This window comes from Pseudonaja textilis, chromosome 1 (assembly GCF_049901715.1).
Source record: "Pseudonaja textilis isolate UNSWEBS1 chromosome 1, rPseTex1.2, whole genome shotgun sequence".
In the NCBI taxonomy this organism is placed as follows: Eukaryota; Metazoa; Chordata; class Lepidosauria; order Squamata; family Elapidae; genus Pseudonaja; species Pseudonaja textilis.
The window spans coordinates 305,791,607-305,814,800 of NC_141990.1; the positions used below are offsets into that span (position 1 = coordinate 305,791,607).

At 33.4% G+C, this 23,194-nt stretch overlaps 1 protein-coding gene across 3 annotated transcripts in view; it reads right to left on the reverse strand.

Moving 5' to 3' along the window:
- PPM1A (protein phosphatase, Mg2+/Mn2+ dependent 1A) overlaps positions 1 to 23,194 on the reverse strand; it is a 39,391-nt gene that overhangs the window by 6,088 nt on the left and 10,109 nt on the right. The window contains exons 2-6 of one of the 3 annotated variants that reach the window (XM_087922332.1): positions 17,023 to 17,873; positions 15,954 to 16,071; positions 8,447 to 8,555; positions 5,024 to 5,081; positions 2,029 to 4,601 (exon numbers count right to left, since the gene is read on the reverse strand). In XM_087922332.1, the coding sequence (XP_087778458.1) occupies positions 4,572 to 4,601; positions 5,024 to 5,081; positions 8,447 to 8,555; positions 15,954 to 16,071; positions 17,023 to 17,856 (1,149 nt within the window). In that variant the 5' untranslated portion in view covers positions 17,857 to 17,873 and the 3' untranslated portion in view covers positions 2,029 to 4,571. Of the gene's footprint in view, positions 1 to 2,028; positions 4,674 to 5,023; positions 5,082 to 8,446; positions 8,556 to 15,953; positions 16,072 to 17,022; positions 17,874 to 23,194 lie in introns of those variants that run through there. The other 2 variants (XM_026698653.2, XM_087922333.1) reach the window with 2 other exon arrangements.

Here is a 23,194-nt window from a genome sequence, read left to right on the forward strand (position 1 = left end):
TGAAGGGAATATGATCATTTGGACTATAATTGACTTATTCTCTAAACAGGCCCATTTTATAGCCTGCAAAGGATTTCCATCTGTTAAAAAGCTTGCAAAGCTGTTCGTGAAACGTATCTATAGACTACATGGAGTACTTCATAGAGTAATATCAGACAGAGGGGTACAATTTACCACAAAATTTTGGAGAGAATTTCTGAAATCCATTGGTTCCTCTCAAGGGTTATCCTCAGCTTTCCATCCTGCTTGTAACAGAGCAGCGGAGAGGGATAACGCCATGACTGAACAATACATTAGATGCTATGTAAATTATCAACAAGAAAATTGGGCTGAGTTATTACCTTTTGCAGAGGTTGCTTACAATGATGCAGTACATAGCAGCACGGAATAGACTCCATTCCAAATCAACACTGGAATGGATTTTGTCCCGATTTTGTCTTGCTTTCATACACTGCTGTCAAGTTACATCTCCATAATATTGTATCTATGTGTATGATTTTCCATGATGCTTGACTAGGCATCATGGAACATCATAGTTGAGTATGGTTTAATATGTATACCTGTCGAGATCTTTTTGAATTGTAATTTTGTTCCCTAATCACCCTACCTTGGTATCATCTGCAACTTTAAAAAGCCTCCATCCCATTTCCATTGTGCCCTTTAGGCAGAATATTGAATAGAATGAGGTAAAACTTTGAGGACCTAATTCTCCATATTGGTGCAGAGCCCTTTGTGAAATGTTTTTAATGCATTTGTTCAGCCCATCATGAATCTGTGATTTACCCATTAGTCCATCTTGTCTACAAAGATATCACACGAGACTGTCATAATACTTTATTGAGATCAAGGTATGCAACATCCCTAGCATCCCTTTGGTGTTCCGTACCAAAGTAGCAATTTTGTCTAGATAATGTTCATCCAGTTTTCCAGCCTTTCTGCATGAAAGAGATTATATAGACTAGACTCTTTTCAGTTGGATTTCAGTATAAGACAGTATTGATACTGCATCAATAGCTCTTACCAATGACTTCTGATAGGAGGAGAAAGGGAATAATGCCACCATTGGAACCTCTGGATCCCTCCTCAACTTTAAAAATCAGCAACAATGCTTCCAGGCTGACCGCAGGGTCAGTGGAGAAAAGGTGTTCTAGTGATTCCCTTCACTGCAGCTGGTTCCATTCAATATTAATGGAGGTGAAGAGGTCAAGCCCCAAGGCTTGTAAAGGGCCTCAGGGTCTGATGCTCTCACCCCTCTTGTTTAACAACTGAGACTGTTGAGGGAGGTCAGCCATTGGTTTGGAGTTGGGCATCAAGTTGGTGGTTTCCCCAAACCTGGGCTCGGTTGTTCAAGTTTTCCCTTCAGTGGTGGGTGAAATGGAGGCTTCTGATGATTTTTTGTAGCTTGTTATACTTTTGTATCCCTTGACATGGCAAAGCAAATGATCTGCTTTTCTTATATGATTTTTGCCAGGAATATGTTGATGGAAAGTAAATAAACTATTTCACAGAATGTCTAACTTCATTTATTACACTTTTCCACCTTCCATTTAAAGACAGAGGGCTACCTCAGTAGAATGCTTACACCTGCTGAAATAACCAGAAATACCGAGTTAAGCAAAAGGCTGCATCCCAAAATCCTTGTTTCATCTGAAATCATGAAAAACCAGAGAAGTCTGCAAGTGAGCCATGATGAGGAAGGAAGGTCCCCACTCCTAGTTCAGTTTCCCTAGAAGTATGCTCCTCAGAATATGCTGAGATAAGGAGAAACATGGTGATACTTAATAGCATGGAACCAAATCATACTTACTTTATTAATGATGATTTTTGTAAAACAAACCCAAACACTCCCTCCTCCCCAAAAATAAAGAACGATGGAGTATCATTGTTTAAGGGTACTTCATACAGAATTGCTTTAAATTACCTTAAATTTATCAGTTCTCAAAAGTCTCCGTGTAAACTATACCAGAAATTTAATGCTGTGAAAAATACTGTACAGAGAACAACATGCATAGAAAGAAAAGGCAAAAGTTGGGACCATTGTTTTATTTTATTTCATCAGCAGACAGGCATTCACTCTTTCACCTCTGGCTAGGGAAATAAATACTGTAGCACACAATTCTTTAAACTATGCTGGACTGCCCCTGAGGTGTTTAGACATTTCTAGCATTTTAAAAAGTTGCAAAAATGTTGGGAAAAAAAGACACAAGGTTTTAGTTTTTGCAGTTTGGTGAACAAGAATAAGCATCCTTACTAAAATTTGCAATTCATGGATTATATGAATTTAATTTCACTTTGATTAATACATAAAATTGCCATGTATTAATAAAGCCTAATAACATAGTGCCTTGACCCCATTAAAGAGCCAGACATAGGTAGGCCAATGTACAACTGCTGTACCTCTTTTCTATCCAAGTCATATGTTCAAGAAGGATTGTAAGTAATAGCAGAATAACTGTTCTCATCTTTCTTTCAGATGCTGCATCAACACCAAATTTTAAACATGTGCTATTATTACAATTAATAATATTAATCATATGGCTTTCCATTTGAGAATTTAAAAAACTTGTTTCTGATCTGAGTTTTTGCCACCTTTACATATATGTATACTTCAATATACACTAAAAATGATGAGCTCTGTTTCTAACTCTAAAACCAATCCATCCTTGTTAATTGATTAGTACTTCAAATATAGCCTCTTAATTAGGTGTATATAAAGTTATACTTAACAATTTTATTGCCTGAACTCAACAAAACTGTATTTTAAGCATTTAATGTAGGTAGGATGAGGGACTGCTGCTTTACCTAAAGTTGCTCTAAATGTATAAATACAAATAGTGCTTATGTTTTCTTCATTCATGCTTCAAAGGGGTAGAAACTGAATACAGTGATATTAAACAACCAAACAAGAGAAATAAAATATTTGTGATTATAACAATAACAATCCTCAGATATTACTTTTTCAACATTTCCTAACTGCAATAGTTTTAAGGCTCTATATACAAACAAATGTATATCTGAAAATTAGGGAAAGAGGGATATAAACATGTGAGTTGTACATTGCTTCCTATAAAAAGGTATGTTTTACACCTTTTAAAAAACGCTAGCTACATTGTTACTATCTATTTATATATTTTGTTGATTTTCCTTTGGAGGGGCATCAGTTGGCCAAAAGTTTAAAGAAATACATAATGATCATGCAATACCCTCAACTGAAAAAAACAAAAAGAAAATACAAGGTGCTTAAAACAGTAGTTCTGCAAACACATAATCAATTTATCTTGTTTTCAGTAGAGGAAAATTCAAGTCAAATTAGCTTTATTATTTCATTTTTTTAAAGCAAATTAAACTCGATTAAATATTCTGAATCTATGCACTTCAAATCACACCTACTGTTCAGTCAAAGTAAGATTGTCAGGCTCTCTGACAAATTAATTTTCGTTAAGAAGCAAGTATACACTATGCTCATAGAATGCTATCAAACTAAAATCTTGAAATAAAACTCATGTAACAAGATTATTCTGTTTCTCAAAGCATATTATGCCCACTAATTAGAAAATAAACTCCATTTGTGCCTCGGGCACAATCAAGAGTTCTTCCCATTTCATAAATGGGCAATTATTTAATAAAAATATTTATCAACATGACACTTTATTTATGAACATTTTAGAAGACAAAAGAAAAGAGAAAGAGTTACACATTTATTGTTAAATTTCTTGTTAAATCAAGCTTTATTGATAAAATGGAATTAAAAGAATTTTTACTTGGAACAGCAGCCAATCCAGCCAGTCAGGCTAATAAAATGGTGCATGCTCCTACTAAATATAGAAAGATACCATCTCTTAACATAACTGATACTTAATCGAAGGTAAAGTTTTTCTCTTAAAAAAGGTGCAATTCATCAAAGTTTTTAGCTCCCATGTTTCTATTTAATAGCCATCTTGTAAAGTTGGTGAACTTTTCTTCTTTTGCTGAAATCTTTCACATATTTCAGTGGGACTTTTAGATCTGCCATAATTTTCAGATAAAAAACAATTAAAGTCTGAAGGAAAATTAACTGTGTTCCAGTTATTTTCCATACTACAGTTACAATAATCTGCTTTTATATCAAATTTCCTTTACAAAATTTTCATGCACCTCCTGAGTATTTTGCTGGCTAGGTTGCTACTTCCAGCAATCCAGAACCACAAAAACAAATAGAAAGAGCTAGAGTACTGTTGCATTAAACAACAAACCAAGCCTTTCATTTATGATGTAAAACAGCTCATTATGAAATAAGCATCCTGGACAACCACAACTGCACTTTACAAAACAAAATCATACAACATAAAATTGCTTGGAGTCCAATTTACAGCATCATAGTTTCAGTATTACTTTTACAGAAGTTTGCTTCACACACAAAAACAAGATTATTCCTGGGATAAGTGTTGAACTGCTGTTTTCTGATGTATTCACTAATACCAACATCACTTCCCTTCAAGCATGTATGAAACGGATGCTAAGAAGGATCATTGTTGGTTGGGTGAGTTTTCCATTAGAAGAATCGGTGCTAATTCCACAGCTTAGATGGCATTTTACCACATATCATCGGTTGTTGCAGAGTCCTTTAAGAAAAGAGAACAAACCCTTTAAAGTCTGGAGCGCCCAAAATTACAGCAATTTCTGGATAATCCAGACTGAAAAGGGTAGTAGATATGTCCATAATTTTTAGGATTTTTCTTTTCTGTACTCTGGGACAAATTATAAATTTAACAAAGCATGAGAGAAAGTTGTTGAGAGCAGACATCACCCTTAAATAACTAACTTCAATGCACAGTATGTTTTCTGTCAGTGAACTACAGCTGGTCATTTAACTTAAAAGCAATAGAATCTTCCAAGATATTTCAGTTTAGTACTTTATTAAGCTTAAGCATAGTGAAAAGAATATTTTAGTGAATACAATTTATACTAACAAAGTAAAGCTAAAGACTGACAAGTAATTTTTCAGTCAGAATTAATAAGGAAAACTAGGTGTGCCAATACTCACAGCTTCATCATTCCGATAAGGATTCAGTCTGTTATAAATGGCTTCAATCACACTCCGTCTAAATCAGATCAAGAAAAAACAAAACAAAACAAAATTTAAAGGACAGCAATTCCTAGTAGTCAAACATAATTTTTAAAAGTTTTTAAATAGAAATATTGTAAAGGATGCCTTTGATCATTATCATTACCAGCTTGTCTAGTTTTATTAACAAATTACACATAATATCTGAGCCAAATGGAATTAAAGATGGAGTCAAAAATTCCAGAGTACTAATATAAAATAAGAACATGACCTTAAAAAAAAACAAAGGACAAAAGAAACTGTTGAGCTATTTGGTAGCCTAAAATAATGGGAGGACCAAACAAACTAGCTTAATTAAGCAGGACATTAAATTAGCTTCATGCAACACATTAACTGAACTCAGAAATGAGCATATAACCAAGTCAGGTCATATAATGCCAAAGGTTATACTAATTGTCTGGTTGGCAATATTTTAACTTCATACCACATTTTGATGTAAACTTCACACGCAGCAGAATGTATTTTATTTTTTAAAGTTATATTCCCTAGACAATAAAATCTTTCAAGCCATTAATCAATTTTATTTGGAATAGGACCATTTATAAATTAAATTTTAACATTATTAAATCATTAAATAACAAACATATTTAAATGTTACAATGCCCCTCTAAAAATCAGTTAATCAGCTGGTACTGATGCCTTTTATTTTTAGCATTTAGTATGCAACAGAGCAGGAAAGCATATAATGATCTGAATTCAATCCATTTTAAAACAACACAATCTATTTTCAGTTTCAAAACCCATTTTCTTTAATAAAAAAAATCAATTCCTCCTTTAATTTATTAATATATTCTTTCTCTCTTATTAATTGAGTGTTTAAGGTCCATCTTTTCTTTGGTTTTGCCCTGCCCTTCCATATTACCTGTATTGGATTATGGTCTGCCCATTCATTAGGCAAAATTTCCACTTCTTTTGTCTCATTTGCTATCTCTCCACTCATCCATGCCATATCAATCCGTGTCCATGTTTGGTGGGGATTTGAATAAAATGTAAATTGTCTTTTTTCAGGATGTAATCTTCTCCATATATCTGTCAGATTTAGCTCTTTCATCATTTCCCTACAAATCTTGGGGAGCTCTCTCTTCCCCTTTTTATTCTTCCCGGCATTACTGTGATCCTTTTGGAAATCAGCAATGGAGTTGAAGTCCCCTACCATACAAATATTTCTTTTTTGCAATTCAACCAATTTTCCATATAGGTGTTTAAAAACTCTTTTTGGTCTCCATTTGGGGCATATATTACTACTAAAAGAATTGGAATATCATTAATCCAGATCTGCAAACCCAGAGTCCTTCCTTCTAAGTCCGACCATATTAGCTCAGATTTCAAATCCTCTTTCACATATACTGCGATTCCCTTCTTTTTCTCCTCATCTGCTGGTGTGGTAAATAATTTTCCTAATTTTGGGCATTCTAAATATTTTTCATTCTTCTTCTTTATATGGGTTTCTTGCAGGCACGTTATATCTGCATTATGTTTAATTAATTTAGATAATATCCTTTTTCTCTTAATTGTTGAATTTAAACCATTTATGTTTATTGATAGTAATTTTTTTTCTTCTCCCATCTATTTAGTTTTGTTTTGCTCTTTGTCGTGTAACAATTCCTCTCTCTTCTTGCGCTTGTATTGATGTAGTTCCTTCTGTCTTTTGTTGTGGATAGGTATTTTCTTGGTTTCCTACCGTTCCAGTTCTATTTTTATGTCCACTGTATTCTTCTTGAAACTTTGTGTCCAATTTCTCCCTACTATTTTGCTCCTGTGGGCCCACCATCCGTTCGTAAAAATCCTGGGCTTTTTCCATAGTATCTATTTTGATTTTCCTCTCTTTCCACGACACTAACATTCCTTCTGGAATAAGCCATTTAAATGTGATTCTTTTTTTATTTAAATATGCTGCCAGAAATTTATAGTCACGCCTTTGTTCCCTTATTCTCCTCGGTATCTGTTTAAGAATCACAATTTCTTTCTCTTTGTAGGTTATAGTTTTATCTCTTGAGGTTCTATATATCATGTCTCGAACACATCTTCTAGTGAATCGTATATGTACTTTCCTAGAACAATTGTGGCGTCTTGCATAATTTGTATTGACCCGGTAGACTTCATCAAACTCTTTTTGAATTTCATCTTTATCCATCTTCAATAAACCGGCCAGTATTTCTGCCATCAAGTATTCCAGGTCTTCTTCTTTTGATTCTGTCACATTTTGGAATCTTAGGTAAGTTGCTGCCTTGTCCATTTCTAGGAGGACAAGGGAGTCCTCCATTTCTTTGCTCATGCTTTTGAGATCTTCATCCACCCTTTCTAATTCCCTTTCTGTTCGTTCGGTTCTTTTCTCTACTTCTTTTATTATAACTTCGTTTTTCTCCAAGGCCTGCTGCAACACCCCCACTTTATCCTCTACTTTGGAAATGTCCGCTTTCATTTCTGTCTTTAGTTTCCCCATTTCTTCCTTCAATTCATTGATATCTGCCCTTGTTTCACTGTGGTTTTTAATCATTGTTTCTTGCAATCTTGTCAATGAGTCCTGTAAAGTTAGGAACATTGCTTGGATATTAGCATTCGAGATGCTAGTTGACTTCTCTGTTGGTAGTGTTTCCTCTATTGTTTTTTGTGCCATGGGTGAAGTTGTTGTCAAAGTAGTCATTATTGTGGGATTAACCTTCCTACCAGATTTCAAAGCAGTGGTAGTTGTAGTAGTCATTTCCTTTAAAATTTGTTTTTGTTGTTGTACAATATTGAATATATTATTCCAAATTGGCATTCAGTATTCTTAGTTCTGTAACTAAAATTGACCAAGATCTATCAACCTATTAAGTAGCTATATTCTTGACTAATTAGTAAAGTGTATATATTTTTCTCTAGTTTAACTTCAATATAAAGTAACCTTAACTATAAAATATATTACATTCACAGATAAACCCACACAAAGAAATATAATATTGGTCTAGAGAGCTCTAAGCTTATTAAGTAACTAATGCTTAATATTCTTACTGTCTCCCCTATATTCCCATTCAAATTATAACAATCTCTATTAATAATAACTTAACTAAATTAATCCAATATTTTAACACTCTAATATTTCATTACTAAATGTACATATTTATCAAGAGGAAATCAGAGGGGAAAAAAAAAAAAAGCAAGCATATTTCAACATGCATTTTGAAAAGGAAACTTTTGCAATTTATATTTGTTTCGCCTGTTTCATCATTTGTAATAACATTTAAAAGAGACTTCAATTATTGATGAATGTTACTGAAAATACTTTATCACCCTTAAGACAGGTTGTATGAAAGATATACCTTATTTAAAATCAAAATCACGTTTACACTGGTGCAAACTTACTTGCTCGCCAATTCACCCCCAGGTGGAAGATTTGGGATGCTCTCTGTTTGCAATGTACGCATGACGTGGACTAAGTCTGGTATTCCTTCACCCTGCTTCTTTATGATCTCTGGGAATCAGAAGTTATCTTCTTGTAAATTCAGTTCAATCACAATTACAACATTGCAACATTTAGTTTAATCAAATAAAGTTCCAGGTTTCAAAAGTTTTGCCTTTTTCACGACTTTTTCATGTTTTTACCCAAGCAAATTTGAGCAGAAACGCAACTCACAGATGCTCTACTTTTTTCAGAATATCCCTGAGTCGGTTTATCTTTTATTCAGATATAGATATGGTTGTAATATATTTATTAATTAAATCATTATATAAAAATATCAGTATTCTAGCACCCTTGAATACTGACATTGTTTGGAATTACCAAAAGAGAGAACTTCTTTACTGATACACTCAATTAGCATTTTTAATAAATAGAATTCAAATTCCACCGTGATTGGAGATTGTTTTATAAATTATAGCCTTTGTTTTAATAAACTAAAACACCAAAAAAACATTTCATATAGTTCAATGCATACTAACTTGGAAAAAAAGAATTATAACGGAGGTTATACCAAACTCAAATTCCTAAAAATGCTCATTATATAAAATGTACGAACCATCAAGAAACTGTTCAATTAAAACACCCTCAATACAGTTTAAACAATATTTGAACTCTATAACACTTTCAATCTTTCTGTGAATAACCAAAGCTGCACATTTCATAGACATCGCGTTTTTGGAATATTAATAACTAATCTAAAATAATTTCTGCTCTTCTGCTTCAATATTCAGAAAATCAAGAAAAATTATAAAAAATAATTTTAAAAATAATCTTTCCCAGTAATGTTTCTTTTACATGGTGGCTAGTCCTCTAATATGTCAGTTCAAGGTATTTCTGAAATTATCTATTAGAGATTCGTTAACTGGATACACACACACACACACATGTTCTCTTATGATGCATCACCCCAGAGCTACTTATGACACATTTTCAAAATTTACAACAGCCTCACACACACTCCTATGGTCACATGAACACATTTTGGGTGCTTGGCAATCAGGTCTTGTTTATAATCAATTTGCAGTGTCTCTTGAGCACATGACTGCAATTGCTACATCTTTTGCTGGTTTCTGGCATTTACTTCTGGTTTCTGATAAAAAAAATGCTCACTGGGGAAAATGGATGCATTTAATAACTGTTGCAAAGAATGTTTAAAAAAAATCGGTCACATGATGCTTCAACTTACAACTGTAGTTTCAGGCTCAATTATAATTGTAAGTTGAGGACTACCTATACAAATCATTAAAAAGATTACAATTTTTATTTGTGAATATTTACTTTAATTTGTGATATAATTGCACGAAATGTTTCTGCAAATATGAATATGTGTATGCAATATTCATGATCAATTGTTTATAAAATAAGAAAAAAGTTAAGTAGTAAGAGAAGAAGTTTGGACACAATTTCCATCAGTACTTCGTTACATCCCCTTTGGCAAAAGTAACTGCTTCAAAACTTTTTTTGTAATTAGCTTTTTTTTTGTTTCTGCAATTTCTTTCCACTGTTCCTTGTAAAATTTTAATAAAGTCCTCAGATCTCTTAGTGCACATTTCATCTTTGAAATCTCCCTCAAAATTTTCAATAATATTAAAGTCTGGGGACTGTGAAGTCCATACCAAAATCTTTAGCATTCTTTCCTATAAGTATTTTCATGGTTGATTTGGAGGTATATTTTGGATCACTGATGTTGAATCTCTTTTCAGGTTCAATTTGCTCTCTAATTGGGACATTTTCTTCTACAATATTTTGCTTTTTACTTGCTTTCATTTGCATAGCGTTTCCTGTATTATTTATATCCATTCAACTTAAAAACATAACAAAGCACTGCTGTGCTTAAAGAATGGCAAGATGTTTCCCCCCCCCCCACAAATACTTTTTTCTCCAAAACTGTTACTGTGGCAGAACAGTTGTGTTTTTGTTTTATCAATCCAGAGCACTTTGCTCAAAAACATTTCATACTGATCCTTTGCATACTTTGAACTGCAACTTATGTAATGCATGCAAAGATAATGTTTTCACCTGACACTCTCCCAAGCAGATCACAATTGTATTAGCAACACTGTTCAGTGGACCTGTGGAAAACTATTCAAATGACAGCTTCACTTTTCAGCAATTGTTTGCAAGGTCTATTGATTCAGTTGTATTAGATCTTAACTAGTTTTGAAGCCATTCTAAGAAAGATTGTTTTGGTTTTTCAGATATTGCTTTCACTTCAAATGTTTCATGTAACTTCTATTCATTAACCATTGTTTCTGACAGTTGAAATTTCTAGCTAGAAATATTTAGAATAATGTTTTTTAAACTCGACTTTAAGATAGACTTCAATTCCCAGAATTCCCTAGGCAGCCATTTTAACACCCTAAAATTTGCCAAGTATGAGAAACACTGATTTAGAGACTTTTCTTTTACACAGCAACCTTCTTCTATTTTATAAGAGTAAACTGTCTTTATTTTCAAATGCTCAGATATTAAAAATAGAGAGAAAAGTATTTATACCTTTTTAAAGGTTATAATGTCCAATAGAATTATCTTTGCCTGGCTCTCTGCAGCCCAAATGAGTCAATCACCTTTACCGGCCTTACTAACAATTTTATAATAAAGAAACCTAGAAATGAATCAACTGGGTGTCCAAATCTCTGTATCTGCCATAATAATTGTTTTTTTTATTTTGAATCTGTAAGCAATTGTACATAAATAGTACATATACATTCAAATTTCTTAAAAGAAATTATTTTTAATATAGAGAGTCACAGAGACATGTAATCACTCCAGGGGTACATATTCTTTTGCGTGTAACTATGGCTAATCAATAACACCAAATGGGTTTTTATTAGTAATTATGGCAAAACTTTAAATCAACATATTTAACCAAGTAATAGTATATTACGTTCTTATGGTCCATGGTTTCCCAAACAGATATATGTCAACATTCTACTCAAAATAAAATAAGAAATAATTTTGTAATTTTGATCTATAAAAAATGTGAAATTTGAAAAGAACAAAATCGTTGAAATAATTCTGAAGTATATGACAGTAACTTAAAAAAAATATTCTAGCCCCATCTGTAGGCTAATACATAGCAACAACAGGAAGCACACTAGAAAATTTAAATAGTTATATAACTTTACAATAATCCTCTACCATCCAAAAATAGCAATATTTCTCAATGGCCAGGAATTGAAGAGCTGATTATAAGGCTACATTCAAGGGATTTATGCTAATGCAATAAAATCACTGGACTTCCTCTCCCAAAGATCAACTGACCTCAACATTAAGTTTTAAAAGTCAATTGTGGTGGCATAGGAAACTACTTTTTGGGAGGTGGGGTGAGGGTAACTAATTAGTTTCTTGGATCCTGGATGTATTGTGAGACAAATGAGAGTACAAGTAGTCCTCAACTTACAACCATTCATTTAGTGACTTTATAAAGTTATAACAGCACTGAAAATTGACTTATGAGCGTCTTCCATACTTATGGTCATTGCAGAACCCCCATGGTCACGTGATTGAAATTCTGATGCTTGGCAACTGACTCATATTTATGACGGTTGCAGTGTCCCAGGGGCCATGTGATCATCTTTTGTGACCTTCTGACAAGCAAAGTCAATAGGGAAGCCATATTCAATTTATAACTGTGTTACTAACTTACACAACTGCAGTGATTAACTGAATAACTGTGGCAAGAAAGATCATCAAATGAGGCAAAATTCGCTTAACAACTGTCCTGTTCAGCAACAGAAATTTGGGGCTCAGTTTCAAGTCGTAAGTCAAGGACTATCTGTATATTTTATAGGTGAAACTATAGGGCCAGAATTTTAATTTCACCAACTTTTTAAAGCAAAAATTTCTACTACTGAACACAAAATAAAGAACAAAGATCTCAAAATTGTTTTATAAAGTATTTTATTGTGAATTGTGAACATCTGGTATTGGCTACACCATTCTAATGCTATGTTATCTTTTGTACAAAAATAAAGGGATTTCAATTTACCTAAACTACACAGTTCCAGAACCTAAAGCTGTAGTACATTTGAAATACATTCTCCAATAAAATACATTTGAACTAAATAGAAATATGAACAATCACAAATAATTTATGGCATAAATGTAACCAATTTATTGGCCTTGGTTTTTATAGTAACTTGCAGCTGCTTTTTGTTAACTTAAAATACTTTCCCAAATGTGGCACAAAAAGATCACTGAAGGACAGATGGAGTTTGGAAGTGCAGTTCACACTATCGTAACTAAATGGGCACTGTACTTTTTAAAAGGGCTTGGGAAATGCTTTATTTTTACAAATGTGAGAAAACATGAACTTTCTGGCATCCAGAAATCTTATATCTTTTTCTCAGGGGAAATCTCTCTATATAAATATACATGTTTTACTGAAGATGGGTATTACAGCATACTTAAGCCAATAATCATCTATGAAACAAACACATGTTTAAATAGTGAAATTTTCCAGTGTAACTCCAGAAATATTACACCTGAGAATCCCACTAAACTGAAAATGTGCACCAAGAAAAGCTCCTTGAGGCCTGCAATCTTAGCTGTATTTGAGGGATTTAATTTTATTAGGCTAGTCCTAGTATCTATCATATCAGAAGAACATTTTGAAATACAATTTTAAGGAACCGCACTTAGTATTAAAGTTTGTGTGTCATAAATACTCTTCGTTACATAACTATAATTAAATGTATTCAAAATGAATATAAAATGGATCAGAACACAGATAAAGGCATAATTTATAATATATATTATAGTAGTGTAACTCAGTCAACAAAGCAGACTTTTTTAAAAAATAAATATAAATCCTAAATTTAACTTTTTTTAAAAAAAATTGGTTATCCTGAAAAAAAGACTACATCTAATTTTATTGCTCATTTTCCTCTTATTAAATGTTAAAAGCTTCAATTTTACTTCAATCAGAACACACACATATACACACGTGTGTGCATGTTAAATATAGTGATTTAAAATTTTAATGGTCACCTTTTCTGGAATCTTAATAGAAATAGTGTATTAACTATATAACTGGATGACTCAGCAGCTATAACATTTCTTGTACCAAACAGTTCTATATTTTCAAAAATTGTGCAAAAGAGAACATAGCTATTAACCAGAATAATTATTTTTTAATAGACCAAGAGGGGCCAATACCCCCAGTTTAGTACATATTTAAAAATTTAACTGTTCCCAGTTCAAAAAACAAGTATAGTTTAATCTAAATTGCTCTTCAAGACTCCTGAAGTTAGAAACCAATTGTAAACATTCTTTGGCATAGTTATCCCTTTTGAAATCTATCAAACTACTTTAGAATTCAGAACAAGTTCAAGGAATAATTGGATGCTTTGTGGAAGACTAAAGAGGAAACTTCAAAACACTGCAAAATGTTTTGTGTGTGTAAGAGAGAGGGGGGAGAGAAAGAAAGGAAGGAAGGAAGGAAGGAAGGAAGGAAGGAAGGAAGGAAGGAAGGAAGGAAGGAAGGAAGGAAGGAAGGAAGGAAATACAATATAAGTCAGGGTTTGTCCAAATGTGTTCCATGGAAATCAAGGGTTCCATAAGAACTTGATAGGGTCCTGTGGCAGATGAAGGGCAAAGTGAACTGAGGTCACCCAAACATATACCAAAGCAGTTTACTAGCTGAGTCATAACTAAATCCTATTGTTTGAAGTATTTGCATGTCAAAATCAACACTCTAAACTGAATAAGTAATTTTCTTTTAGGAAGAATAAAGTCTTCACTTGGGGGAGGTTTAAATGATGGGGAACTCTTGGATTGCAGACATTGAACATAATTTTATCTCAAGGTAAAGAAAACTGCCCAATGTCTGCTTGTTTTGGCACAGTGGTCAGAATGCAGTACTGCAGGCTACTACTGCTGGCTGCCAGCAGTTCGGCAGTTCAAGTCTCACCAGCTCAAGGTTGACTTAGCCTTCCATCCTTCCAAGGTAGGTAAAACGAGGACACAGTCAGTTGGGGGCAATACGCTGACACTGTCAACTGCTTAGAAAGGGCTGTAAAGCACTGTGAAGCAGTATATAAATCTAAGTGCTATTGCCATTATCCATATAATATATAGACTTTATCATAAGACACAGCTTCACTAGGTTGTCACTACATAATGCTTCTTTCCACTCTTATTAATTACATTCACTTACTATGCTTGCAATATATCGTATAAGTAAAGACTGTGATTCTGTAGAAAAAAATGCAGTATTAGCAATCACTATCTGAATTTGTAACGTTCACGTGCTTTGAATATTACATCTAATACTATCACATAGTGCTTTCAGGGGTTTAAAACACTTCATAAATATTATCTTAATGCAATTTTTATGTCAGATATATCAGTATTATCTTCCCATCTTGAAAATGGGAGGGAGAGATTCAAGAAAGTATACTTTGCCTGAGCCATCTAATGAGGTAATTATAAAGATGAGACAGGAACCAGAGGTTTCCTGATTTTTACCTTAATCTCCTAGCCGCTGCAGCACACTTACTCATTGGTATTTCACTAAGAGAATTTTAACATCTCAAACACTGATAGGCTTATAACTGACACAGTTAGCTTTTATAACATAAAAAATGCATGAAATGTTTAACTCAAAGGTCAATAAAGCAGACCAAATTTCCTACTAGTCATACTCATAATTCCGTGGACTTACAGCAAAATTAAATCACCTTCAATTTACATTCATATAAATTGAATGTAATATAATTTGGTCATTATATCTAAAGGTCTGATGAATTCTGACTAAATCTAATTTCACGTTATCTTCATGTTTTAAAAAAATGCACATTTGTCCATATTAGTATTGTTTACAACTAGTGAAATGAATGAAAGCTTACTTGTGAACATGCTTAACATCCATGTATATAAGCAAAGAATTGCACCACACATATTCAAAGGTGCTATATAAGAGATTGGCATGCATCTTTTAATGCATGATTTAAACCAAAATAAGATTTAAATTTAAATAGTTGTACAAAATTGTATTAATATCAAGTTACAAGACTATAACTATGCTATCTTGAAATTATTACACATCTGTAATAGATACTGATACATATATTTAATGAGTATTCTGTTAAATGTAATTCTATTAAGATAGATAAATGCTCTTTCAATATCAATTAGAAATTGTTTGGAACATAAATTTATTGCTGATAATGGTTCTGACATAAATGTTGTTTTTCTCTATTGTAAACAGAACAGTCAAGGACACATATTTTAATAGGATAGACCTACACTTGTATCAAAAGGCAACAAAAGTACCTTTAAGTGATATGTGTCATAAATATCTCATGGCACTTAAGGATTTAATTGAAAAAACAAACAAGTATTCACAACTTGGCTGTTCAGGTTTTGTTTAAAATTAAATTACTTATTTTTTTCTTAAAGAGCCACCTTCTACTCTGCTTTCCAGGAACTTGTCCAGCTCTGTCTCTCTCTTCACTGCATCTGGTAATACCTTTGGTGCATTTGGAAAACAGATCAGTATCACACTCATGTTGTCTCGGCTACCCTGAAAAGGGAAGGAAAAGGACATTTCAGATATTTCTAAACATTTCTAAGCACACTATTTGTAAGTCTATCAACTGTATATTCACATTTATAGCATGGAAGTAAAGGGTAGTTTTATTACGATATGAAAGAGAACGCTGTTCTATGATGTTGGATTTCACATAAAAATTCAACCTAATTTATAGTTAGGAGAATATAGAATCTATCTGATTTTTAAACTTAAGACATAAACTGTCCCTGATGATTGTTAAGGTAATTTATTCACTTGTTTCTAGCTGGCTTAATAATTAGAAGAAGCCTGAGTTAAGATCAATCCTTTTCCCTGGATGAAATTTAAACCAGGATTCTTCTAATTATTAAGTTAATATTTCAACTCAAGCTCTCCAACATATATCTCATAAATGGTTTTTTTAAAAATTAGAAAAAGAAGGCAAATAGTGAAATTTAGGTCAACACAGAAATTAAATATCCTGCACACACCAGCAATCTTCAGCCTAAAGTTGTAGCTTCCTAAGGCTGGTAGATTAAAAAAAAAACAGTAAATGAACTGAACTGATTCAGAATCCTGATGATCTGTCATAGAAATAAGACCTTTGCACAATTTTTTTAAAAAGGTGCTGTGAAATGTTACAAAATAAACTAAAAAGTAATGTTCAAATTGACTCTATAAATTAACTACTGATTTTTTCTACATTGTAAAATTATACAAAATACAATGCAAATTCAGCAATATTTTAGCAAAGTATGCACAGTATTGGCATTGTATGGTCTTAATCAACAATATAGAATAAAAATAATCAGACCAAGCTGGCAAAGTATCCTTTTTAAAATTCCACATGCCACAAAAGAACTCTTTCCAAGATTATATAAAGCATATATAGATTTTTACCCCACACCCCATGTAAAACTTCTAATGTAATAAAAGTGCATTTCCTTCAGAATTTCTGGCTACCTTGTACAAGCAGGTGTCAACTATCTCATTACAAACTCTTTCAAGATCATCAGTGACTTCAAGCCTTGATCTGACAAATTCACACAGCTCTTCATTTCCCATAACATCCCAGATACCATCACAAGCCAATATGATGAACTGATCCTCTTCTTCTGATCTCTCAATTTCATATACTTCAGGTTCTGGAGAGACAAGCTGCTCTGTGGGGCCTTTCCCATGAACACATTTGTAGTCAAAGTCCCCAAGTGCTCTAGATACAGCCAGAGATCCATTTACACGCTGAATCATTACTGAACCACCTGCATTTTGTATACGTTCCTTCTCCAGTGGGTTATTTGGTTTATGATCTTGTGTAAAGAAATAAACCTTTGTGTTTCTACAAAGTAAACCTCTAGAATCTCCACAGTTGATAAAATAAGTGTGTTGGGGAGAAATCAAGACTCCCACGGCTGTTGACCCGCTTCTGTCTGCACCATGTTTTTTTTCTGAGAGTAGCCTCATTTGTTCATCAATTTGCAGAAAACCTGTTCTGATTCCAGTCTTTACACTTTCCACAGATGGTGAAGCACCACATCCTTTAAAATCATGATTGCTTGTGATGTGATCTAATAAATGCTCACAGCAGTATTTGGCAACTTGGGATCCAGCATGTCCATCATACACAGCAAAAAAAGACCATCCATCAAGTCCATTTGGCAGGCCGATCACTGCTGTATGTGCATCTTCCATCTCAACTCGCCAACCTTGCATGCTACTTAACCCATAGCGTAGTCCATTGCCCTGCCCTTGGGCATTGTGCTTCTCCATCTTTGGCTTGTCTAGAAAAGCTCCCATGATGTATTCTTTCAAATCTGTGGAGATAAAAGTATCTGCTTTTAAACTGTCATTAGAGAAAGAGTTAATAATTTAGCCATAGGTTCATTTATCAAAGAAAAACATTTCTCAAAATGGAACTATAGTCCTACAGTCCTAGTCCATTATGTTCAATCACATAATGTCAGCTAAAGCTCAACTATTTTGCTTTTGCGGATTTATAGACTTCTGTCTTAGGCATGCTTTGTATATTTATACAAATATTTAAACTGTTACTATGCAAGAGAAGGATTTGTATTTTATTTATATGTCTTTTAACAAAATATTTGCAGTTAATATAAACAAAGCAAACCAAAGCTCAAACTATTCAGAACTATTCAGTCCCTGAATCCTTTGTTGCACTGAACAATAATATTTTCAGATATTTGTGTAATAAAACACAAATCCAGATTCAATTAGATCAAACATGGTATCCACATAGTAAGACCTTATGGATCATTAATGTGCCTGAATATTTGCAGCTGGAAAGGAAAGTCAATTTAACTGACTAAATGTTAAGATTATCACAGGCTTTACAAGGCCTCGGTGATCTAATTCAGCCTTCTTTGGTATTCTGGCCTGTAATTCCCAGCAGCCATTATCAAACAGACAATAATGATGAGAGATGGGAAAATGGTAGACTTGGGAAGACAATCTATTCTAATGTTATGCCAATACTGTAATAATAAACTCTGATTTTATAGCCCCTCTCTGTGACTTTCATCTGTTCCTATAGAATTTCAGAGAGAAAAACCTTCTGTAAGAAATGCAAATGTGATTTTCTATAGAAAAGGGTTCTTTTCAACCAGAAATTCATACTAATGTCACAGAAATAGATTAAAGCAAAGCACGTTCCTTTTCAGAGGCTAGCAATTGGCATTATCCAGCCTAGCAGGTTATGTCGGGGACTTAAGTTGATCCACAAAACCTCTACACTTGTAGTGTAGATATTCTAGTAGATGATACTGAAGATTGGGAGCCAATGCATCACAGAGAATGATGCTTTAGCAGTTAAGATGCTGGGTCAGTGATCTGAGAAGTTCCCTCAGTGACATAACTTACTGATAGCTTATGCTACCTCATAAGCAGTCATTCTAGAGAAAAACTTGGATATGTAACATTGACCATTTTTCTACAGTGACACTAGATGGCTAACATCACATAAAAACACAATGTAGAATAATATCAAAAAGCATTAAAAAGCTGTAAGTAAAAAAATCGAAGTAAAAAGCTAATTTACAGTCATAGGAGCTCCATCTATAAGGAGCCCTATATGGGGCTATGAGAAATTATTAGTTAACCCTAGAAACCTTAAATACATTCATAAAAAGTGCTGTGATACTTAATATACAGTATACCACATGTTATGATTTACTTATCAGTTAAAAACTTTCTATGCACAATGACTTGTAGTCTAATGAACATTTTTCATTATCTCTCTAGTGGCAAAGGCTATTATTCATTTTCATCCCTGCTATATCATGGGTAAAACACATTAAAAAAAGAAGCTCTAGTTGCACATTTGGTAAGGCACATCTCCTTAACCACAATCTCATAGACGGTTTGACTACAGAAAACACTGTAACCAAAATGAAAATATGATTTAGTCTGTTGTAAAAACACAGTCACTGTTTACCTTCAAAAGTTTCGTAACAACTTTACCATCAAAGTCACCTTAGAGGTCAGGTTTAAGAGGATAGGTGTTCTTTCATGACAGCATCCAGTTAAACAAAAAGGAATATAAATAAATGACAGTCCTTGTAATGATAGAATATAAACAGTGAGATTTTTGGGGAAAAAATGCACTTTTTAAACTATGTAAACCATCTTAATTTAGGACTGACCAAGTCTAATTAAAAGGTGTAGTAACAAAAAGGGACAGTGAAGAGTTACTGCAATCTCTCTTCAAATGGGATAGATGAATGAAAACAAGTGAAAAGTCATTTACATGGTAGCTAAAAAACAATCAAAAACTTCATATAAGTCTAATGAGGCCTAAGGTGACTGTAGCTTTGCAACAAACTTTTGTAGGGAAGAAAATTGTGGAAAATGAGGGAAATGTTGCGAAAAAAATGTAACTATAATGTATGTTTGGACTCAACTGAGAATAGAGAATATAGATTTCAATACATAAAAAAGACTTAGATAGATCTTGTAAATTAACATGAACCACCAGTAAGTACAAAGTTAAATTGCCCCTAGGAAACTAGATATATTTTAGTCAAATTAGCTGAAGAATTAAATTTATAATCACTACTGTATTCTTGTGAAATGGTGCCTCAGCTGCCATAGACACCAATGCAATGCCTAAATCAAGCCAACCTCTGATTTGACTGGAACTTGAAAACGGTAACAGAGTTTTTTGTTTCTAGGGAGAGGGATGTACTTCTCTTTCTCTCTCATCCATTTTCAGTAGGATATTTTTGGTTCAGAGAATGTACAATGGAAATTTATGGAGTACATTACTCCATAGATTTTCACATAAATCCCTTTCCCTGACAAAGTCAATAGGAGTTAGAACTATATCTCCTAAGAAAGGCCCGTCTTCTGAGAAGTCTTTAAAAGGAAGTTACAGTATATTTTCTTTAATCAAGGAGAAAACCAACCTAGAACTAAAGAGAAATTTCCTGACAGTTAGAACAATTAATCAGTGGAACAACTTGCCTCCAGAAGCTGTGAATGCTCCAACACTGGAAGTGTTTAAAAAGGGATTGGACAACCATTTGTCTGAAATGCTGTAGGGTTTCCTGCCTGAGCAGAGGGTTGGACTAGAAGACCTCCAAGGTCCCTTCCAACTCATAACATTCTGTTCTGTTATTCATCCTCTTATGAGCCAATTTTAAGCAAATCAATTTAATTATTTTCTCCTGTCATCTGAACTGGGTGGGTGGGTAAATATCCTTTTTTCCTTCTCTCCTACTTTTTCCATGACCTCGTTACAACAGTTTCTCAATCCACTTTGTCCTTTCTGTGTCTTCTACTTCTTTTTCACAGGTAATTCTGATTTTGCTATAGTTCAGTTAACTACAGTATAGAACTGGAAGGTATCTGAGAAATATTTTTTTTTGCTGCATAGAACTAGAAAGCTGCATAGATTGTGACTTGTAGATGTGAAAACTAGATATATTTCTAATGGGACTGCTCTTCTCCCAAAGGAGCTACTGTAAAGCCTTGGATTACCTGTATGGAGAGGTAACTATACCTAATCCAACAGCTTCTTGATCAAATCTGTCTTATTCCCAAGAGCCTGTTGTCTACCCTAACTCAACATCACAGGAATGACAACGATCCATTCTGTGTGGGTCTGCTCTTGAAGATGATTTAGAAGTTGCAGCTATTACAGAATGTGGCAGAAGGGATGTTGTCCACTGCACCTTCAGTGATCTAATAACTGGTTATAAAAAAATTAAACTACTATTCAAATAGTAGTTTAATAGTAATTTAATAATAATACTATTCAAACTACTAAAACACATACAGGTAGTCCTTGACTTATTACCACAATTGAGCCCGACATTTCCATTGCTTTGCAAGGCAGTTTCTAAGTAAGTCACATCCCATATTACAACTTTTTTTTTGCCATGGTTGTTAAGTGAATCATTTGGTTACAAATTTGGCTTCCCCCATTGACAGAAGCCAACTGGTAAGGTAGCAAATGGCTATCACATGGTCCCAGAGCAGTGCAACCCTCACAATTTCATGCCAATTGCCAAGTGCCCGAATTTTGATCATAAGACCTTGGAGATGCTGCCATGGTTTTAAATGTGAGAACAGGTCATGAGTCCCCGCCCCCAGTGCTGTTGTATCTTTGAATGGTCATTAAATGAATGGTTCTATTGTTCAAAAGCAAATAAAAGAATAAAAGAAACAATGAAATAGTAACTTTTTTTGCAGTCCAATAAATAGACCACAATAAATATATTACACAATTTTCATGATTCACAATGTTTAATCTCAGAAACCTGTTCCTTCTTCATGAGTTGCAAGATAGGGGGCATATGGGCTATCTGTCTGTTGTAAAAGAAATGTGGTAATAAGGCAGGAATCTGTTCTTATGATATCTTTATCCTGTTTTTGCTTCAGGGAATTTCAGACAATGGTGGTTGATCATTTTATTCTCTGACCAAAATTTCCCTGAAGAAGTTCCAAATTGAATGGTGATTTGAATCCAGTGCCCCAGGTCTCAATCTAGATATACAAAAAATATAAAACCACACTAGGATTTCTTCTGTCAGGCATAGAGTAGATGGAACCATCTTTATGAATTTATTTTGTATTTTTAATTGGTGAGAGGAAGATGTTAAGGGACAAAGTAGATTTATTAAATCTGTCAAAACCTATGGGACCATTCTAAATTCTCCTCCTCCAAAACAATGCAAAAGAACCTGCAGGCATTTATTCTGAAATTGTTACTTATTCAACTTGTATTTGTTAGTATTTCCCTTTATTAATAGAAAAGAAACTAGGACACAAAAATGAAAATTAATTGTCAATGCTTAAAGTCCACTGATAAAGAGACCTATGAATAAAAGAAAAAAACATTTAATGGGGAAAGGATGAAATCTATACTTATTAAAAATGACAAATGTTAATTGTAAAATAAATATTTAAATTGGAAAAATTAAGAAAAAATTAAAGAGGCTCCCACCTACTTTTACAGAACAGATTAAAATCAAGTGCAGCTCAAGAATAACCCTATTTTAAATAGTAGAACTACAATATACATGTACATGTGTGTATATTTACATGTCTTGACTTTCAAGTCAAGTAATATTTTATATTTCGGATCAACTAATGTTTTGTATTTTTTTACATTGCACAATTAACTTAGGAAAACTCATCTTAAGTAAGAATTACAGAAGATTAACTCACTGATTGGTATTATACCAAGCATATACAGTACTGGCAATCATTTCAAGTATGCCTTTACTAGGAACAAATGAGCAAGGAAGGCTATTAGTGATTCTAGTATTCTATAATTCTATATAATCTGTTATATACATATATTTCACTGATTGTATTTCTTAATATTCTTAATAGCAGTTTTTAAATAATTTGAAAACCACCACAATGTCTTTTTCCCCATGCTTGACTTATAAACAGGATTGAAATAAATTACCTTGTATGAACTAAGCTGCACTTCCTTACCCTGAAAGAAGAGTGTGTGAATTCCACCAATTCATGTTGCCAGTGGCAGTGAATTCACCTCCCAAGGAATGCTATTCTGAAAACTTCAGTGGCTGGAAGAATTTGGAAATCCCCAATACGCAGAAAGGGCTCTTCACTACTTTCTCAATGCAACAATTTATTTATTTTTAAT